Source organism: Silene latifolia, chromosome 2 (genome assembly GCF_048544455.1).
Source record: "Silene latifolia isolate original U9 population chromosome 2, ASM4854445v1, whole genome shotgun sequence".
NCBI lineage: Eukaryota > Viridiplantae > Streptophyta > Magnoliopsida > Caryophyllales > Caryophyllaceae > Silene > Silene latifolia.
In genome coordinates this window covers 97,337,724-97,359,572 of record NC_133527.1, presented here as the reverse complement: position 1 = coordinate 97,359,572, position 21,849 = coordinate 97,337,724, and the positions used below count along the sequence as shown (strand labels likewise).

At 37.5% G+C, this 21,849-nt stretch overlaps 1 protein-coding gene across 1 annotated transcript; it reads left to right on the top strand.

The window, feature by feature from the left end:
• Nucleotides 1-5,710: 5,710 nt before the first annotated feature.
• On the top strand, nucleotides 5,711-6,229 carry LOC141641121 (uncharacterized). The gene has a single exon (XM_074449797.1). The coding sequence runs from the start codon at nucleotides 5,711-5,713 to the stop codon at nucleotides 6,227-6,229; it is 519 nt and encodes a 172-aa protein (XP_074305898.1).
• Nucleotides 6,230-21,849: the final 15,620 nt, after the last annotated feature.

The following is a 21,849-nucleotide window of genomic DNA, read 5'->3' as shown; positions in this document are numbered from 1 at the left end:
TTTTTGAATTATGTAATTTTACTTAGTATGGCCTTAGTTTTTAATTGATATTACCCGAAATGTATGGGAATATCGATTCGGTTGTAATTTATTGTGATCTCGTATCACCGTTTTGTAATTTAATAGATTTATTTTTATTTTAATTACAAATGTATAATAGGAAATTATGTAATTTGTTATGTAATTTATTTATTCCGTAGATCCTTGAAGACGGTGCCACTCAAGAAGGCGATCCATTAAAGACGGTGTTACCTCGAGATGCGTGCCAAAACCGAAGTTCAAGGGACCAATGGAGTTGGTTTCCGAATTTGTAATATTTTATTATATTTACTATTTTAGGAAGGCCATACTAGGATTTAATTTATGCTTTGCATTTTATTTATATGTCGCATGCATCGCTAAATCGCCATAACTAAAACATGCATTATCATTTTTATCGAGTTTATCGACCGTGTCAATTACAATTATTGTAGTTCACCGCTTTAGTTCACTTAAAACGTGATAGATAATAAATTGACATGACCTCTCGCTAAATAAACAATTGAGACTTAGCCTTACCAAAAAGTAGAAACCATGAAAACCTATTTCATGAGGGAGTGCACTCGGCCACACCGGAGTACAAACATTGTTACGTAGGGGAAGTGGGTGATAAATGTCTATCCACCGAATTTATGTTAATGAAAGGTATTTCGGCACACCGTGCCCTAAGTTGATATGAGTTTGGATTATGGACACATTTATTCGAAATTTGGGTTGAACTCAACGAAAGTATTCACGACGATTTCCGGATGTGTTTTGGGCTAAAGATAAATATTAATGTAATTTTATCGACCAAGAGTTCTAAAAGTAGAATCGATTAAAGAGTTAATCCACCGAGTTATATTAATAAAGGGTATTTCGGCACACCGTGCCCCAAGTTAATATGAATTTGGATCTTGTAATCATTTATCATAGTTGGGTAAAGGTCACTATGTAAATGTTTTACTTGTTATTTACAAGTATTAATAAAATGATAAATGTTAAGTTTTCCACTATTCCGTTATCCTATTGTTCTATTTCTTTACCACAATTCATATACGATATCATTTCGATTTTTGATTCAAATCTCCATTAAAACATCGTAACTAAAGACAAAATTTGAATTTTTCTTCTAAAAACCTCGTATTATCCATTGTAAGGATCTCTTGTGAAGAGTATAGATAAAAGTTATTCGTGATCAAAATGGTTTTTGATTCTTGACTAACATATCTACTTACAATGAATTGTTTCTCATATGCTTAATTGAGTTAAGTACTTTGAAACGTTACATCATTTTGGTAACTAGATTTGTTTGAAATCAAAATTGACCAAAATACCGCAACCACTTCAATGAAAGTTTTAAGATTAAACAAATGAATTGAAGAGTAATCTTCACGAAATTCAATTTTGCTTTTCAAAGCAAAGACTCATTGAAATGAGTGGGAGCATTCTCTTAAACCGTTAAGAAAAGGACGAAGTTCAAAGAAGTAAAATTAGAATGGAATTGATACAAGGTAATGTTAAAAGTAAGAGAAAAAACCCTAATGAGAGAAAAAACCCTAATGAGATGTTAATGTGCATTAATTACGATTTTTGATTTGATTTTCGAGCTAATGGTTAGGAAATCACTGCATCAGAAGCAGCGTGAGATGACTTTAAGAGGACGAAGTATTCAAGTTACTGTAGAAGCATCACCGCCTGTTGAACAGATAGAGGAATCTGATGATATAACAAACCCTAATAAACATCAAGCAGGCCCGGATGGTGAGAATGCAGTGAAAACGAAGAATATTAATGAGATAACAGGAATTCCTGAATTGGAAGTAGAAACTGAGGATGAAGAAGAAGATGTGGAGGAAATAGAGGGTGAGGAGGAAGTAGTACGAGAAACGGTAGAACAGAGTACTGAAAATCCTGAGGAGAATCCAAAAACAGAGCATGAGGATTTACTATAGATTGAACAAGAGGATGTAGAGGAGGAGATTGAATACTGGAGTCAGGATATCCTCTGCTATATACTAGGAGCAAACCCTCCATGGGAGGTGATTGAAGGCTTTATTAGGACGATTTGGACCAAGTTCAACATAGATAAAATCTCATTTATGCCAAATGGTGTGTTTCTGGTTCGATTCAAATCTGTTGAAATGAAGGACAAAGTACTGAACTCGGGCTATTATATGTTTGATAATAAACCTATGATTGTGAAGTCCTGGACAAGAGATCTAGAGATGAGAAAGGAGGAGGTAAGTTTAGTCCATGCGTGGATTAAGATGCATAATCTATCTCTGAAATTTTGGGGAAAGGGACTGCCAAAGATAACTTCTTTGGTAGGCAAATACATCAAGAGTGATGTAGTAACTGAGGAAAAAACAAGACTTGGTTATGCAAGGGTGATGGCAGTGTTAATGGTGGATCAAGAACTACCTGAAAAGGTAAAATTCAAAGATGAAAATGGTAATGTGATTCAAATTGAAGTAGAATATGAATGGAGACCAGTTAAGTGTAAAAAGTGCATGGGAATGGGACATATGGAGGCATATTGCAGGAAGAATGATCAGAAGAAGGGTCAGAAAGCTCAGCTGGTTTGGAGACCTGTGGTGAAGAAAGCTAATTTACCTCCTCCTGCTAATCCTCCTGGGAGTATGCAAGGCCCAATTAAGATCACAGAAGCTAGGAATGTTACTCCAGTTAAAAGGCTTGTTCAATTGCAGAGACAGGATTACAGTGGAGGTGGATACAACTCTGACTCTTTTGGAGTACATTCTTACAAAGAGGTGGTCTCATCTCCTCTTAGAAGAAGTGGTGGTGCAAATGGCAGCAGTCCTCAACCTAAAATTTCAAATGGATAAGATAGGATTCTGGAATGTGAGAGGTATGAATAGAGTAGGAAAACAAAAAGCAATAATTTTTTTCTTACAAAATAAAGAGATCAGATTGTTTGGTCTTTTAGAAACAAAAATAAAGAGTAGGGTTCTGAAGAAAGTTGTAAATAATTTCAATAACTGGTGCATATCAACTAATAATGGTCATCACAATGGTGGGAGGATCTGGATTTTGTGGCAACCACAAGCTGTGAAGGTTCAATTTATAGAGTATAATGCACAATTCATTCATATGAGAATTGAATCAGTTGAGACTAGAAGCATCTTCTATATAACAATGGTCTATGCTTTCAACTCTATTCATGATAGGGCTCCTCTATGGGATCATTTACGAAGAATTGCTAGTCAGGTCAGGGGTCCTTGGGCTGTTGCTGGTGATTTTAATTGTGTGTTATCAGCTGCTGAGAGGGTTGGTGGCAACACACCTTCAGGTGAGATGGAGCCTTTCAGGCAATGTTTGGCAGATTGTGGAGTCATTGATATAGATGCTACAGGTTCTCTCTTTACATGTAAGATTAAACAAAAACCTGAGGAGAGGATTTATAGTAGGATTAATAGGTTCTTGATCAATAAGGACTGGTGTGATCACTTGCCTGATCTTTATGCCCACTTTTTGCCTGAGGGGTTAATGGATCACACTCCATGTATTATTAGTAGCTCTAAAAACTCCCAGAGGAAACGTTGCTACAAGTATTTCAACATGTGGGGAGAGGCAAAGGAGTTCATGTACACTGTTAGAAGTAATTGGGACAAGGGTTTGATGGGAACTAGCATGTTCAGGCTAGTTAAAAACCTGAAACACCTGAAACCAGCTTTGAAGAGTTTGAATAAAGAGGGGTATAATGATATTGAGCATTTAACAAGCAGACTTCAGAAACAGGTTCATGATCTGCAGGAACAGCTTGGAAGGAATCCCACTGATACTCAGTTGCTTAATGCAGAATATGAGGCCTCTCAGGAATTAAAAAAATTAAGCACTGCAAGGGATAGCTTCTTGGCACAAAAGACAAAGCAGTTCTGTATGAAAGAGGGGGACACAAATAGTGCCTATTTCCATGGCATTCTCAAAAAGAGAAGGAATGGGAACAGGGTGATCTTGATAGAGGATATGAATGAAAAGTTGTGTGACATTCCAGAGCAGGTTCAGACAGCATTCCTGGAATACTATATGCATCTCCTTAGGACTAAACAGGCTACCACTAAAATACACAGGAAAATCATTGATCAAGGACAAAGATGCAGGGAGGAGCACAGGTCTATCTTACTGAGACCTGTTATTGGGGAGGAGATTAGAGCAGCTGTGTTCAGTATCCCTGATAATAAATCACCAGGTCCTGATGGATACACAAGCAAGTTCTTTAAGGATGCTTGGAATGAGATAGGATGGAAGGTGATTACTGTTGTACAATATTCTTTCAGAACCAGACAGGTGCTGAAGCAAGTGAATGCAACAAATGTGACTCTGATCCCTAAATGTGACAGGCCCCAAACTGTGTACCAATTTCGACCTATAGCCTGCTGCAATGTAGTATATAAGGTAATATCCAAGCTGCTATGTGCAAGACTAGCTGAAGTGTTGCCTCTTATCATTGATCCTAATCAGGGAGCATTTATACAAAATAGGAGCATTCAGGAGAATATCCTTATATGTCAAGATCTAATTAGATGCTATGAAAAGCCAAATGCATCTCCTAGATGCCTATTCAAAATAGATCTCCAAAAGGCATATGATACAGTGAAGTGGATCTTTGTTGAAAAACTCCTTGAAGAGCTAAGATTCCCTGTGGAGTTTCAGGAAATGGCGATGCAATGTATAACTACAACATCCTTTCCTTTATCCCTCAATGGGAAATGTTTGGATATTTCCAAGGCAGGAGAGGTCTCAGGCAGGGAGACCCACTCTCCCCTCTTGTTTTCACATTATGTATGGAATACCTGCCAAGAACTATTAAGTATGCTGCTGCTAAATTTGAGTTCAAGTACCATCCTATGTGCAAGCAGGTGCAATTGGCTAACTTGATGTTTGCAGATGATGTGCTCCTTTTCTGCCATGGGGATGCCAAGTCTATTATGCTGCTACTCCAGTCTTATTCTACTTTCTCTAAAGCATCTGGTCTAAAAATGAGTGCTGCAAAATCTAATGCTTATTTCAGAGGGGTGCCTTATCATCTCAAGCATGACATCCTGAGTGTTTCTGGTTTTGTAGAGGGTAAGTTACCTTTTAATTATCTTGGCATGCCAATTCAAACTACTAGATTGCAAAAACAAGATTGTGAATGCTTAGTTGAGAAGATCTGTAGTAGAATTCATGGGTATGGAGCAAAACAATTCTCATATGCAGGGAGACTTGTCTTGGTGAAAGCAGTTTTGACTACTTTACATTCCTATTGGCCTTCCTTGTTTGTCCTACCAAAGGGAATTCTTGCAAAAGTGGAAGCTGCCTATAGAAACTTCCTTTGGGATAGCAGTGCTGATTATCATAGGGTTCCACTGGTGGCTTGGGACACTGTGTGCATGCCTAAAGTAGAGGGTGGTTTAGGGATTAAAAACTTGGAAATGATGAATAAGGCTCTGATAGGTAAGCTGGTCAATTGGATTGCTGAGGATAAAGACACTATATGGGTCAAATGGGTGAAGCACAACCATCTGAAAGGGCAGAATTGGTGGCAGTATCAGCCTGGTACTAACACAAGCTGGGTGTGGAGGAGAGTTTGTAGGGTAAAGCAGGATCTGGCTGCTGCCTACACAAATGGGACATGGGATATATACACGGGATAGGTTTCTTTACTGCCAGCTATTATCAATGGCTCATGGGGGTTCGTCCTAAGGTTAGCTGGGATGGGGTGATATGGAATGAATGGGTGGTCCCAAAGCATCAATTCATGGGGTGGCTTCTTGCTCATGGAGCTTTCAAAACCAAAGATAAGTTGATCAGATATGGGGTGGACATTGATGATAGCTGCTGGTTATGTGGACAGGCATCAGAAGACTTGGAACACCTCTTCTTTGGGTGTGATTACAGCTTCAGGATAGTCCAACATCTTCAGCTGAAAACTAGCCTAAATCTACCTGTTGGCAATGTTCTGGGCTGGTGTATTCAGGCTACTGGCACTAAGATGCAGAGAGGAGTGCAGGCAGGATTGACCTTGGGAGCTATATATCATGTGTGGCATCATAGAAATAAGTGCAGGATTGATGGTGTTCTTCTAAGGCCACAAAAGGTTGCTACAAACATTGTTGATGACATGAAGCTGAGAGCTCAAGGTAGAGACAGAAACAAACTTACTTTCTTAGAACTTGAATGGCTTAAGGGAGTTGGAATTATGTAATTGGCATTAGTTGATATGTACCCCATGAACTTTATTTTTTGATATATATATATATATATATATATATATATATATATATATACATCTCACATTTCACCAAAAAAAAATAATGTTAAAAGTAAAGTTATTGAGAATAACGATACTAAACCTATCAATCCCGACCGATAAAGTTTCCATTGTCTTAATTGTTGGACGCTAGAAAGGAAACTACCCCAAATTATTGAAGTATCAACAAGTTAGTTGTGGGACATCTAATGGGACCTTCTTCTTTAAATGTTTATTTGATTGACATAAATTTTGCTAGTACTACTTCGTCAATATTAGAAACCGGTGGTGGTTTTCATCATTGTATTTGATACATAGGATGATTAGAATATGACGACTAGCAACAATGATGTTGAGAGATAGATTCATTGTGTACTCAATCTAGTTTTTAGGTTTAGAGTTGTACTTAATTGTGACTATTAAGTGCATAAACTCTAAATAAGAATATAAACTTGTTAAGATACAAAAGAGGTTTTACTTTTGTGACCCTATGCACCATGATTTGATGTATGGCTAGCCCATTATCAAGGTAATTATATTCTAAACCCAACTAGAATGATATATCATGAAGATGATGCAAGACTCAAATTGGTAACCCAAGATTAAACCTTAGATTCTGGAATGATGAACGCAAAGAGTTATTGAGTACTCTTGAAACCATCAGATCTTATGGTATATGCGTATCTTGTATTCAAACCAAGATGTCTCGTGTCTTTTGGTTGAAAAGGAGATCGAGGTTGTAAATCATTGATCCAAAATAGGTTGATCATTTTCTTTTACCAACGATTTAGGTTGACACTAATGTGTTCATTTAATAAGGTAAATAGAGAAATCTTTGAAGAAGTTCAAAGAATCACGATTTAGTCGTGATGGGATTATCAAAGTGAAGACTTTGATATAAGCCAAAGGAAATGTGATATAGTATCACAAATTAATCTCTCTTAGCACGCATTATGGGATAATGTGTGGTTGGATAAAGAAATCAAACGCTATTCGATATGGTTTGGACTTCAATCAAGTTACTTTGAGTTACTTGATCCTTTTGGAAATTTTATCATTTTGTCAAAATTATTTTTCCACTAAATCTAAAACGAATCATATGAGATATGAAATGGTAGGGTACCATGTTTGTAAGTTTTTCAAAAGAAACAAATGCTCATTTTCTTACTATAATCACAAGTACAACGGATTTGTGGCTCATAAAGCTGTCTTTCTAGAATACAAGTTTATTTCTAGAAGTCAGAGTGGGAGAAATTATTCAAAGAGCCACAAATAATGTTATGTCGCAAGAAACTGGTCTTTCTTGGCTACATGAAACGTTTTGTGTAAGACGTTGTTTCTTCAAAACCTAGGAGGTTAAAGTCATCACTTGTTGAAGACGATGAATTAGTGTTACTTTTAGAAAGTAAAGAGCTTCCAACTTACAAAGAAATTGTTTGATTCAAGTTGATTACTTCTGGAAAGTAATGAACATTTGACTTACATGAGAGTGTTTAAGTCACAACTCAATACAAGGCTTAGAGCCATGAAAATCCGAAATTAATTCCAAGTGAATTATTAGATATCAAAGCTTGATTGGTAGCAAAGGGTTTTGCACTAGTTCAAATGCTTAAGTCTATTTGGATCTTCTTAGGGATTGTCTTTCATTATGATGATATACATATAGCAAGTGAATCTAAAACCCACTTCTTCAATTAGAAGGAATGTATTCAATACATGTCTTGAGTTTTGTAGATTCTTGCAATCCTAAGATAATGTGAAACTTAAGAGAGGGTCTTGAGTAGGACATCAATGAGTTGGAATCAATGATTTTATCATCTGATAAAAACTTTTCTCAATAGGTTGAGATGTTATATTTATACATGGAGTTTAGTGGGAGTTACGGTAATTTTAATTAGTCTTATATGTGGATGACATATTGATCATTGTGAATGATTTAAGACTTATGGAGTATTATAATACATCTTTAATATCCGGATTTATGGAGATAAATCCACATGATATTAGAATCAAATAAGAAGTCTTATGTTGATAAGTTTCATGATTAGTTCAATCGAGTTGAACATATTTGATTGATTCCATTTATTTCCGCTGCCGAATCAATTAAATAGGAAATGATGTATAACACTTCATATACTTTAAGTATGATGAATTGTTTCAAATCGAACTTAAGTAAAAGTTACCAAGTAAGCCATAAAGATTACCCTTAAGTGCTTGCAGAAGCATTGAGGATGTAATGCAAAGTGTTTTTGATGCAATTTTGTGTAAGGGTGTTACACAAATGACTATTGACAATTGAGATTGCGCATGGTTTCCGACAAAACCATAATCAAAACAAATTAGGATGGTTAAGATACCATTGTGGCTATGTTATTTATGAAATAGATTTTCTAGAATCGTTCTAGGCAATAAAGTTCAATGAGAATTATTTACAACGGAAATTGAGTACACTTGCAATCATGGGATGTGCAAGAAGGATGAGTCCCACTTACTGTGAAAACAGTGGTAGCTATTCTAAGGCTAGAGGGCCTATGTCTTAATTGGATCTCGACACGTACTCAGAAAGTTTTGTAATGCAAATGTATACATTACAAAGGAAAACGAGTATGTAGTAAGGTTAAGTAAGGTACAAGAAGTTGATAAAACCTACTAACCAAAGCCTTCTCATAGGCTTAACATGATGAGTCATGTTATATGTCATTTCAATTGCATTGAGATGAACAACTACATATAAGATGAAAATTGATTATAAAAATATGAAGTAGTAATCAGGTATTGACTATTCATATGTGTTAATCACATTTGTTGTTCGAGTTTTTAAATCTAAAAAAAAAAAAAACTCCTTTTATACTTTGTTACATCCAAACGGGTTGTAGAGACAATTAAACCCCGTTAAAGTGAACACGGATTAGCATTATATTCGCCCATAGTTACTTACATGAGGTGACGTCTCGAAGTGACTAGAGTGTGATGCGATTGATGGCAAGTTCAAGTGCCATGGAGTCATGTGTGATGACTAGTCGATCATATAGGCAGACTGTTAGGAACACTTTGTCGGGCCTTATGACCGCTTATAGAGTTCTTGCAAATTTATATAGCCTGGTCGTGGCGAGAGCTAGTATAGTATTCTAATGAGTCGATTCTTTTGACTAAAGACTGTTCTCCTAAGATGGCACAGTTTCAGAATAACTTTGATTTGTGTTACTACGACCTTCGTAAATGGGGTCAAATGGGCGTATTTTGGGTTATGATGGCTGTGGCTAATCGAACGGAATAAGTGCGATAGGAATTGTCCACCCCTTGTCAGGGTTATAACAATATCTCAGGGCCACTCAAGGACTAATGAACTGGAAATGCGTGGCCACGCTCGGAAGATATCTATGGTAGATAAATCCGGTCAATCAGATATTCTCCAGATCGAGGAAACCACTCTCGATATGATCACTTGCAAGTACTACCTGAAAGACACCTTGCATTGAGTGGGAGATAGTAATAGGACAAGAGAATTCGTGACGCACACTTGTCAAGGACAAGTGGGAGATTGTTGGAATATGTGTCCTCTAACAATAATGCGATCACAACTGTCGATCATGATGATCACATGTTTAAATCTCATTTTAAGAATACATGTGGGATGTAATATTTTACAGTCAACTGGTCCACACATATCAGTAATGATTGGCTGACTAGAGTTTGACATTACTGTCGTGCGACGGTGGTGATCAGTTGATCCCCTTAGGTCATACCTATAGGGAAATACTCTTCATTGATTATTTAATTAATCGTATGCCGATACGAGTTAATTAAATTGCTTAAAATTGACGGGTGATTTTGTGAGTAAAGTTAACGTGTCTTATTTTAATTTGATTAAATGAGATACGGTCTAAGTAATCGAATTGTTTTATTACTTAGATAAAATTATTGTTTACGAAACAATTGAAAATTGAGTGAATAATTTATTATAAATACAAGACGTTGTAATTTATAATTTGGTAAACCGTTTTGGTACAAGTAATTACGAATTACTAGTCGATATTGTATATGACATATTTTATGAGTATGTTGATTTTTAATATGTTAAAAATACATTACAATTTCACATGTCAAGTAACATGTCACATATGTTACAATTGACAAATGAGAAAATAAAATGGACCATTCATTTTATGTTAAAAGTGCTGAAATTTGGAGGGAGTTTAAGGTGTTTATTGTGTTTTTATTTTGAGTGGAAAACACTATGATTACTACCTAATATAGCCTTTCATACCTATGTTTTCTTGGGTAGAAAAACTAGCCCATGCATTGGGCTCTCCTTCCCCCTCCAACCGGTTTCTACATAGAAAAGACAAGGGGCTTTTCTTTTATTATTCACTTCTTCTTCACATAATTTCTCATGTAAGAAATTATGATTCTCTACATTTTTGGTGAGACATTTTAGAGAAAGAAAAACCACAAATCATTCTCTCCTCTTGGCCGAAATTATTCAAGAGGAAATACAAAATTTTTGTATCAATTTTTAATAAGATTAGTATTATTTCTAGTACAAATAATATTAGTTATTAAGAGATTTCGTTGGGTATTCACATTTGGGAGAGGTTCTAATTTGGACCTTTTGTTCATCCATTTTAAGGAAAGCTCAAGAACTAACAAATAGGTGAATTTGTTGGTGCCCATAAAACCGAAATCATATAGTAAGATTGATGATTTCTTCTCTTATCTTATTTATGTTTGCATGAATAAGATCTAGTTTTATTTTATGACTAAATAAATTTGAACATATATGAATATGTTGATTATAATGAGATATAGATTTCTAACAGGAGGTACAACTTCAATACCCCCCTTGAGATGCTTACGAGATTCTATGATTTCTCTCAAGGGAACTCCCAACTTAAGACCTTCGTGATGGGAGGTCTAATTACTATCTTGGCAAACTACCTTTGTCCCGGGTTCAACACCCATGGGACTTATACACCCCTTGAGGGGAGTACTTTGATTGATGATGACGCCGTCTTCAACCACCACCGGTGGTGTGCCTACACTCAAGATGGGAGTGTAGAATGGTTCACAAAAGGGTGCACCTCTATTGTTCTTTTGGGGTGTAATATACCCGGTACCGACCCAAGGTTGAGCCCGTATTCGCCTAGGCCGAGCTACCTTCTCGACATCCAAATCCTAACCAACCCCCCTCAAACAGAAGAAGTACCCCGCCAACCTCCACAACCTCGTGGGATACCGGCAAGGCCCATTCCCCCACCATCCTATGTGCCTATCCCACCGTACCCTACTCCTCATACGCCATTCACACCACAAGTGCCCAATGCTCCAAATGTGAATGATTTTTTGGCTCTTATGAACAGAGTTGATCTTGGGGTGCATGAAGGGAGGGTCGATAACTATATGGCCCTTTACCCTCAGTACTATCAAATAGCACAACAAGGGTACATCGACCCTAATGGCCCTCGACCATCTTGGGCTCAACCACATCTTTTGTTCCCTAATTAAGGGAACCGAGCCGGGAAATTTGATGGTCAAGGTGGAGGATACTCTGGTCAAGGAGGAGGGTATGACCAAGAAGGAAGCTCTAGTAGGTATGGCTACCACCAAGATGATGATGACGAGTAAGGGATGCCTACCTCACCACCTCCATTTGTATGATACTCTTCTCTCCCTCTCTCTTTTGTATAGTGCATTACATTTAGTTTAGACTTCATATGCATTTGTATTATATTTAATATTTCATTGTATTATATCTCACATGTTTCATGTAGATAGTTGCATATAGACTAGAATTCATGCATAGTCACTAATGACCAATCCTATTCTTTTCTACACTAGAAATATTGTTTAAATCGGTTTGGGGAGGTTTGATCATAGGTGACCATATTCTACTAGAAAACATGCATCATTTAGTCTAGCTTAGATTGCATTCATTTGTTATATATGTCATATAGAATTGCATTTAGTTAGAGCATGCATTAATATCATATCATATCATTGCATTTGTACTTCAATTTCCATAAAATCAAAAAAATCCAAAAACATGTATTTCTTTTTTATTCCTACTCCTACATGTACATTGAGGACAATGTCCAAAATAAAGTGGGGGATGGGAATTTATATTCCAAAAATGTATAAAAATTGAAAAATTTCGAAAAATCACAAAAAAATGTCTTTTTATTTCATAAATCATAAAAACCATAAAAAATTGAAAAAATCCAAATTCATGTTCATTTCCTTTGTAGTCTAATCTTTTATATATTGTTTTGTATATATTGTGTTTGTTCATCCTTGATCACATTGATTGACTACGCCACATCCGAGACATGAGGATATCGAAGACAACATGGTATGATCTTTCCAATCTCCTTTTTCCTCTTTATGTTAATGACTATGTGGCTTTATTTTGATTGAAGCGGTAAAAACAATGTGAATTTAGGATTGCATTTAGATTATTTGGCATACTGGTTGGTAGAAGCATATGCATTAGGATGTATAAATGTTAGTTGCATCATGGCATGTAGTTTGCATGTTAGAAAAATTTTGTGAAACCGTCTATTTGGGAAGCTTGACAAGTGTATATAGGCCCTAGTAGATGCTTTTTCTTCTTAAGACTTTGCTTGTTAGAATACTTGTAAAACACCCTAGGATGTGTCATGCTAGTATCCTTTGACCCATGGATTAAGGCCTAGTCAAAAGTACCTTGTGGTGTGATAACTCCTTGGCTACCGTTTATTCCAAGGTGACCATTGAAACCATGCAACCATCATTCATCCATGTTCTACCATATTTTTGTCATCAATGGGAATGGGCACAAAAAGAAAGTATTCAAAATTTGAGTTCAAGAAATGAAAAGAAATGAAAAGAAAAGAAAAGAGGAGCAACAAAAATGAAAACTCCTATGCTTCAAATATAAGGCACTCTCGTTACAAATTGGGGTGACTTTGAAAATGTTCAAAAGAAAATGCAAAAGTTGAAAATTGTCAATTATTGAAATGCCAAAAATAAAAAGAAATGGCAAAAAGAAAGTGTTCTCAAATGTTATATGCCACAAGAAATTGGGGGGAAAAACAAACAACAAAAGCAAACTCCCAAATGAAACTCAAAATTCTATCGATCCCTTTATCCATCGTATCCACTTTTGTGCATGGTAGGGAGGGGACGACCCTTCTTCTTGTCTAGGCAAGAGGGGGAATTCCGCGATCCTCCAGTGTTTCTAACGCCATAGGGAGCCTATTCTTGACAAAAGCATTTAACGTTTGAGGACAAAGGTACCCTAGCTTGACACAACTTGGAGGTGATTTATTGGTATCCTTCTAGGCTTAGTAGTTTGAAGAAATTGCATCTATGAAGGAGTGTGTACCCTTGAATTGCTTCCCCTTTAGATAATTTCTGCCACTTAGATGAGGAAAGTTTTTGTAGATGCATCCATTACTTGATTTTGTGTGCTTTAATGATTGGATGTGTCGCCATTTTAGCAAGACCCACCTTGCCTTGCAAGAAGGCATCCTACCTCATGGTTGTCTTGTTGTGAGTTGAAGGGGCGGAGTGAGACCCGCTAATTGTCTCACATCGGCTATGTTATTAGGATAGTTTAAATAAAGGTCTAGTTTTTGTCACCTATTTACTCGGGACGAGTAAATGTTCGGTTTAGGGATATTTGATGTGACACATAATTGCGCACATTTAGTCCCCAACTTGAACCTATTTTGCATATTATTATAGCATCCCATAGCTATTTTACCCGTTAAATGCTTCCTATTTTGCTTTCCTATTGCTTTGTGTTTGATTTGTAGGAAAGGAGATAATTAGGCGGAAAATTTCCGTCTCTTGAGCCTATTCGGAAGGACATTGACGATCTTCGCTGAACGGGTATTGAAGGCAAGGGAAGAACTAAGGATCAACATTGCAAGAATAAGAAGTTTGATTGGGAGACCGGATTCTGAAGAGGAATCCGAGCGTCCAAGAAGCTAAGACGCTCGTCGAAGGAGCCAGCAATCTGAGAGTCCCAACTTCCCAGCCGCTCGTCCCTCCATGCAGCAATCCGAGCGTCCCAACTTCCCAGCCGCTCGTCCCTTCATGCAACAATCCGAGCGTCCCAACTTCCCAGCCGCTCGTCCCTCCATGCAGCAATCCGAGCGTCCCAAATTCTTGGACGAGAGGATCGTGGCGTCCTCAGCAAAGATGCCCATCTCTCCGAAATACCTGTGATTCCCTGCTTAAAACTTAGAATTGTTAATTACTAGTTTAGCCTTAGTTAACCTAAGGAGGCACTACTATAAATACCCCATTTTGATGATAATCAAAGGGGGGCTTCCACATTATAAAACTCTCTTAGATTAGATTAGGAGTAGATTAGAATAGATTACTCTTTAATCTTTCCTCAAATTTCACATTAATCTATCCTTAATTATTGTTCAAGTTTATTACTTTTGGGTAATTGAAGATTATTGGGTAATTATTGGAGGATTGACAACCCTTCATCAATCAATCAAGTTCTCTTCTTTTACTCTTTTCTTTATTATTTGCATCATCTCAGGTTTGGTATAATTCCTTTACTCTTTACTCTTTATTGTTCATTTCTTCATTCTATTATCATGTTTATACTTGTTGTGATGATTGACACCATTAATGACATGTTTCCCATGATAATGAGTGAGTAGTTCTTTGGCTAGGATTAGTGGGTAATTAGGGGAAACCAACATGGGATTAGTCATGCTTAATCTAATATGTTTCCATAATTAAATTGCTTGCTTGTTGTGATGTCAACCTATGCACATGTTATGTTTGATGAAATGCTTAGCCTATGAATCCTTGCATTTATAACCATCACTTACCTTTTCAATGAGACTTGTAAGATATAAACCAACTCGAGTCTTGTTAGACCATGCATAGAAGTGATTAGGGGGAAAGTAAGTCGACTTGTAGGTGTTGTACAATCTAATCGATTCGGCTCCGGGACCCAACCCTTCCTAAGAACCGTAAGACATAAACCAACTCGGTTGCTTTACAACATTAATTGCTTGCAAATTTGTGAACATGTTTGTATGGTCAACTCTCATGAGTCCCCTATGACCCCATGATATCCTAGTACTTTTAATCATTTGTTTACATCCTTCCTTTTATTGCTTGTTTTACTTTATTGCTTGCATTAGTCTTGAACACAACTACAAATCCAAATCAATTGTGGCACTAGCATAAATTGAGATAGATAAACTTAGAACCCAAAGCACACCGTCCCATGGATCGACCTCGACTTACCACTAACTATTTGTTTATTGAGAAGTATAAATGTGTTTGATTGGGAGACCCGACGACATCTAACCCATGAAAATGGCGTTGTTGTCGGGGACGGTGTTATGTGATTAAGTTCTTACTTGTTTGTCTATTTTGATTTCGCTTTCACCTTGAGGAGCTTGTTCCTCAAGGATTGTTCTTACCGTTTTCGTGTAGTTTCCATGCTTGTAGTTTTTTCCTTGTCTTAGCTATGATGGCTCAAGACTTGAAATATGGAGTATGTGGTGGATCTTTTGAGTATGACTAAGGGTATGGGGAGTTTGAGAAGCAAGTCAACACAAACCTACCTTATTATTCATACAATGAAAATCCTAACTACTACCCCAATTTTTCCCACCAAAATCACCACATCCAATATCCACAACAACCACCCACTCAATACCCACCCACACAAACCTTGTTTTTGTCTAATTTTGTGTGGGTATTTAAATGTGTTTTTTTTTTTGCTTAAACGGGTATGTTTTGTTTGCCAGAATGTCAATGATATGCTGAGGGGTGCCTGCCAACTCGATTCTGTCCACAGCCTTAAAGATACCTTGGATTTGGAGGTGCATATTCTGAAGATGGATGCTGTAAAGTTTAAGGCTTAATTGGAAGCGTCAAAGGCTGAGAATCACTCTTTAAAGGAGGATAATGAGGCCGGGAAAGCTCGATTGGTGGTGGAGTCTTCTAAGCTGAAATCTGCTCAGGATGCCCTAAAAGCTCTTCAGGCTAAATTTGATACTGTTTAGGAAGAGTTGAAGGCTGAGAAGCAAGCTATGCAGGAGCAGCTGAAAGTAAATGAGGATCTGGCTGTTGAAAGGGATTTGGTGCAGGGCAGGTATAAGGATGCTGCTACTTATTTCTTTGGCAGGGGTTGTGTGGATGCTATGAAGGAGCCTGTCGAGGTTAGGCCTTTTTGGAATCCTGACCAGGAGTTGGTCAATCTCAACACTACTTACCCTGAGCTTTGTAAACTGCACGCTGATGAGGAAGTGGACTCTCCACCATTCAAGGAGAAAAGTGGCGATGTTGAGGAAGGGGGAGATGATGAAGGAGAAGAGGAAGAAGAAGTGGAGCATGTTGATGAGGGGATCAGTTCTGCTACAGCTTCCAAGGCAGGCTGATTTATTTTTGTTTTGTCATGTTTTGGTTTGTTTGGTTTGGCCCATCCAGGGGGGATGTTCCCTGGACAAACAATTTTTTTTTTGTTTTTGGTTTTCTGAAGCTTGTTTTGTCTTACCCCAGGAGGGATGTTTCCCTGGACAATTTCATCATTTTGGAATAAATATATCATCTTCTTTTCCCTTGACCTTTTTTAATGGCTTGGCTTGACTTGTACCTGTAAATAATACATTTTGACATTTTTTGTTAGAATACTGCCTGTAAGGAGGGCTTATGGCCCTCATTCCGTTTTTAAGAAATGATGGCTCTGTTGCCTGTTAGGAGGGCTTTTCTGAGGAGGGGGTGGTTGCCGGTCAGGAGGGCTTATGGCCCTCAGCCTGTCAGGAGGGCTTATTTGGACAAGTAGTCTGGTCTATTTCACCATTGTACTTGTTTTTTATGTACTGAGCTCAGTTTAGTGTTTAGGTCGGGCAGGTAGGTGCCAAATTTATTGTAGAGCATTTCAGGAATTCTTTTCAGGTTGGGTGGAGTGGCCCTCAATCCTGAATATTTATTTAAGCCTAAGTGCAGTATATAACTAATGAAAAGAAGGCGTAAAACAAGTTTTCAGGATTCAATATAATAGGATTTAAATAAGAAGACTAGGCACAGCTAAAAATAACACGCATGTTTTCAGGCAAACTGGCAGATAGCAGGAAGACATATTTTGTTGGGGATTTGCTATAAGATTCTAGTTAAACATATAAGGAGTTGATAGTTTTACCTGTTTCTGGTTTAGACGTGAAATAACTTTAAGTGGGAAATTTTCCAGGATCTGGGGATCATTTCTCCGTCCAAAGGTTGCAGCCTGTAAGCTCCTTGTCCTACTATCGAATCAATTAGGTATGGTCCTTCCCATGTAGGAGCTAGCTTTCCTGCATTTTTCTCTTTGGTGTTAGGGAAGACTTTTCTTAGGACTAGGTCTCCTTCCTTGAATACCCTGATGTTGACATTCTTGTTGTAACTTCTGGCTACTGTTTGATGGTAGGAGGCTATCCTGACCTTGGCGGCATCCCTCAGTTCTTCAGTTAGGATCAAGCTATCTTGTAATAGTGGTCTGTTTTCCTCTATAGTATTCAGGCTGCTTCTGGTGGTTGGTATATGAATTTCTTCTGGGATTACTGCTTCACAGCCATAGACCAAGGAATAGGGGGTCTGGCCTGTGGCTATTTTAGGTGTAGTTCTATCAGCCCATAGGACTAAGGGGAGTTCTTCATCCCATCTTCCTTTTCTCCTCTTTAACTTTTTCTTCAGGCAGCTAATTACTACTTTGTTACTTCATTCTGCCTGACCGTTGGCTTTTGGGTAGCCTGGTGTGGATGTGACCAGGATAATATTCCATTGTGCACAGAAATTTGCTGTCCTCTTTCCCACAAATTGTGTACCATTGTCACAGTCTATTTCTGAAGGTATTCCATATCTACATATGATATTTCGTTTGATGAATGATATGACATCCTTCTCTTTGACTTGCCTGTATAAATCTGCCTTTATCCATTTGGAAAAGATCAGTCATTGCCAGCATGAAAACTTTCTTTCCAGGTGCTTGAGGTAACTTGCCTACTATATCCATGCCCTATTTCTTGAATGGCCAGGGGGCTGAGATGGAGTGTAGTAGCTCTGATGGTTGGTGGATATAAGGGGAGTGAATTTAACAGGCTTCACATTTAGAGATGTATGCTATGTAGTCGGCTCTCAGGGTTGGCCAAAAGTAACCTGTCCTGAGAACTTTACTGGCTAGGCTTCTGCCACCTTTGTGATTTCCACAATATCCATCATGTATATCTTCTATAACCTGTTTAGCTTCGTGTGGTTCCAGGAAACATAGGTAAGGTCCATCCTGTGACTTTTTAAATAACATGTTATTGAAAATGGTGTAGGTAGAGGCTTTGATTCTTAGGGCCCTCGCATTGTTTTTATCATTAGAGAGTATCCCCTGTAAGAACCAATCATAGTATGGTTTGGTCCAAGAAGTTGTGTCCTCATGAATGGGACAAGTTTGATCAGGCCTTTCTATGGTTGGTTCCAACAGGTGGACAATGGGTATTTTATCAAACACAGCAGGGCTAAAGTTTGATCCCAGGCTGGCCAGGGCATCAGCCTGGGTATTTAGGTCCCTTGGTATTTGGTCAATCTCAAAGGAATTGAATTTTTTGCAAAGGTTTTTGATATACTCTAAATAAAGTACCATTTTTGAATCCTTTGTTGCATATGTTCCTTTAACTTGATTGAAAATTAAGAGAGAGTCAGTTTTTACCTTGAGGTTTGCTACACCAAGTTCTATGCATACCTTAAGTCCAGCTATCAGGGCTTCATACTCGGCTTCATTGTTTGTAGCTTTGAATTCACAACTAATAGCCTGTGCAATTAGGTCTCCCTGTGGTGATTTCAATACTAGTCCTAGGCCAGTCCCTCTCATATTTGTTACTCCATCTACATGTAGGGTCCATTCCGGGTCTGATTTATGGGTGTCTAGGTGGTTGGCTTCTTTTATGAGGTCTTGTTCTAGGGTAGGACTAAATTCAGCTATGAAGTTTGCTAATGCCTGAGACTAAATTGATGTCATGGGTTCAAAGGTTATGTCATATGTGCTGATTTGTACTGACCATTTTGCCATTCTGCCTGATAACTCAGGCTTTCTCAGGAAAGATTTGATAGGCACGTTGGTTCTGACAATGATTGGGTGACTTTCAAAATAAGGTCTAAGTTTGGTGCAAGACATGACTAAAGCAAGTACGTATTTTTCAAGTAGACCATACCTTGTTTCTGCATCTAGGAGACTCTTACTTATATAATAGACTGGATGCTGTTGGCCGTCAATCTCCTTGGTCAGGACTCCACTTACTGCTGTCTCTGTGACAGATAGGTAGAGCGTAAGGGGTTCTCCTTTATCTGGTTTGGCAAGTAGTGGAGGTGTAGTCAAGTATGCTTTAAGATCTTGGAAGGCTGCTTCATGTTCAGGCAACCATTTGAACGATTTGTTTTTCTTGAGGAGGTCATAGAAAGACCTGCATCTTTCTGATGATCTGGATATGAATCTGTTCAGGGCTGCAACTCGTCCTATCAGCTTTTAAATGTCTTTGACTGACTTGGGAGATTCTAGTTCCAGTATAGCATGTATTTGTTCTGCGCCGGCTTCTATACCTCTTTTGTATCCCAGAAATTTGCCTGAAGAAACTCCGAAATGGCATTTGGAAGGATTGAGCTTCATGTTGAACTTTTCCAGGATCTTGAAAGCTGTTTCCAGATCCCTGACATGGCCTTCAGCCTTTTCTGATTTGACCACCATGTCATCAATATAAACTTCCATTGTATCCCCTATTTGATCTTTGAACATCATATTGACCAGGCGTTGGTATGTTGCCCCTGCATTCTTCAGGCCAAAAGGCATTGCTGTGTAGCAGTATATGCCTCTTTCTGTGGTGAATGCAGTGTGTTCCTGGTCAGATGGGTGCATCTTAATCTGGTTGAATCCACTTGAGGCATCCATAAATGTGAGGAGTTCATGTCCTGCTGTAGCATCTACCATTGCGTCTATGTGAGGGAGTGGAAATGGGTCTTTTGGGCATGCCTTGTTTAGGTCTGTGTAGTCTACACAAACTCTCCATTTACCATTCTTTTTTTGTACTACTACCACATTGGCTAGCCAGTCAGGGTACATAACTTCTCTTATCATCCCCATATCCAGTAGTTTGTCCACTTCGTCATTAATAATAGCATTACGTTCAGAGGCAAACTTTCTTCTTTTCTGTTGCACAGGCTTATAAGATTTGTCAATATTTAGTTTATGTGTAATGATATTTGCATCTATACCAGTCATATCAAAATGAGACCAGGCTAAACATGAAGTTTTTTTTTAAGAAAGCTTACTAATTGTGGTCTGATGTTGTCAGGGAGATCAGATCCTACCAGTACATGCCTTTCAGGATACTCAGGGTCTAAAATTACTTGATTTGTCTCCATTTTAGTTTCTGCCACATAAGTTGTCCTGACAGGGTACTGTAATTGTTAGGCGAGAGACTTACCTGCCTTGGAGGGTTTCAATGACTCAGTATAACATTCCTGGGCATATTTTTGTTCAGCTTTTATGGTTTCTACTCCCCATTCTGTTGGTATCTTGATGCATTGGTGGTAGGTGGAGGGTATGGCCACTACAACAAATCATCACTTGCGCCACGAATTATGCCACGGGAATTCATAATTCGTGGCTAAAATTTGCTTAGCCACGGGAAAAACTTATTCATTATTGTGGAAAAAAATTTATGCCACGGGATAACTTTTCCCGTGGCAAAAAGTCACTTCCGCCACGAATTAGGCTACACCCGTGGCAAATAATCATTTTAGCCACAGGCTATGTCACTCCCATGGCAAAATTTTATTTAGTCACGAATTGTTCCATGGCAAATAATGTTTTAGCCACGAACAAACAAACACCCGTGGCGAGTATCTTTTCCAACTTAAATCTGAATGAAATTTAATCAAATATTATATTATGAAAATATATTTGAATATAAAATTTTAAAAACACTTTGATTAATTTAATTAAAATTTTTTATTGTTTTATTTACTTTAATAAGAAATTTTAAAATTTTATAAACTTATATGCAAGCTAAGAAAAGTTTATCGTCTAATTTTTTTGATTTTTTTACAAATCACATTTATGTTTTGTAGGTTTTTCAAAATATTGATAATTTAAAAATTTTGTTTTAATATATAACTCTGTTTATTAAAGTCGTGAATTTCTTTACTTATTTAAATTAAACTTTATAATCTTGAATAACAATCTTAAATGATCGTATCACATTTAAAGATATAGCATATCAAATTGAATAAAAAAGTTATTTACCATCTATCTTTGAGAAATCTAAAATTAATATATTGTTAAACTATTTCATTCAAAATTTGATTTCCAACTTTATTTGTATGATATTTATAGAAAAATTTGAATTTGATATAAAATTTACGGAAATTTCCCATGGTACCCTCGAACTTTGCCAGATTACACATGGTACCCCTTATCTTAAGTTTCTACATATGTTGCCCTTATGTTTATCTTTTTCATTCACAGAATACTCTTTGGGGAAATTCCGTCATAACGTCGTTACTCCTATAAGTAATTTGATGAGTAACTGAGT

Bases quoted from the DNA above. Each gene is read 5' to 3' on its own strand.
- LOC141641121 (XM_074449797.1), top strand. From the start codon at position 5,711: ATGGGGGTTCGTCCTAAGGTTAGCTGGGATGGGGTGATATGGAATGAA.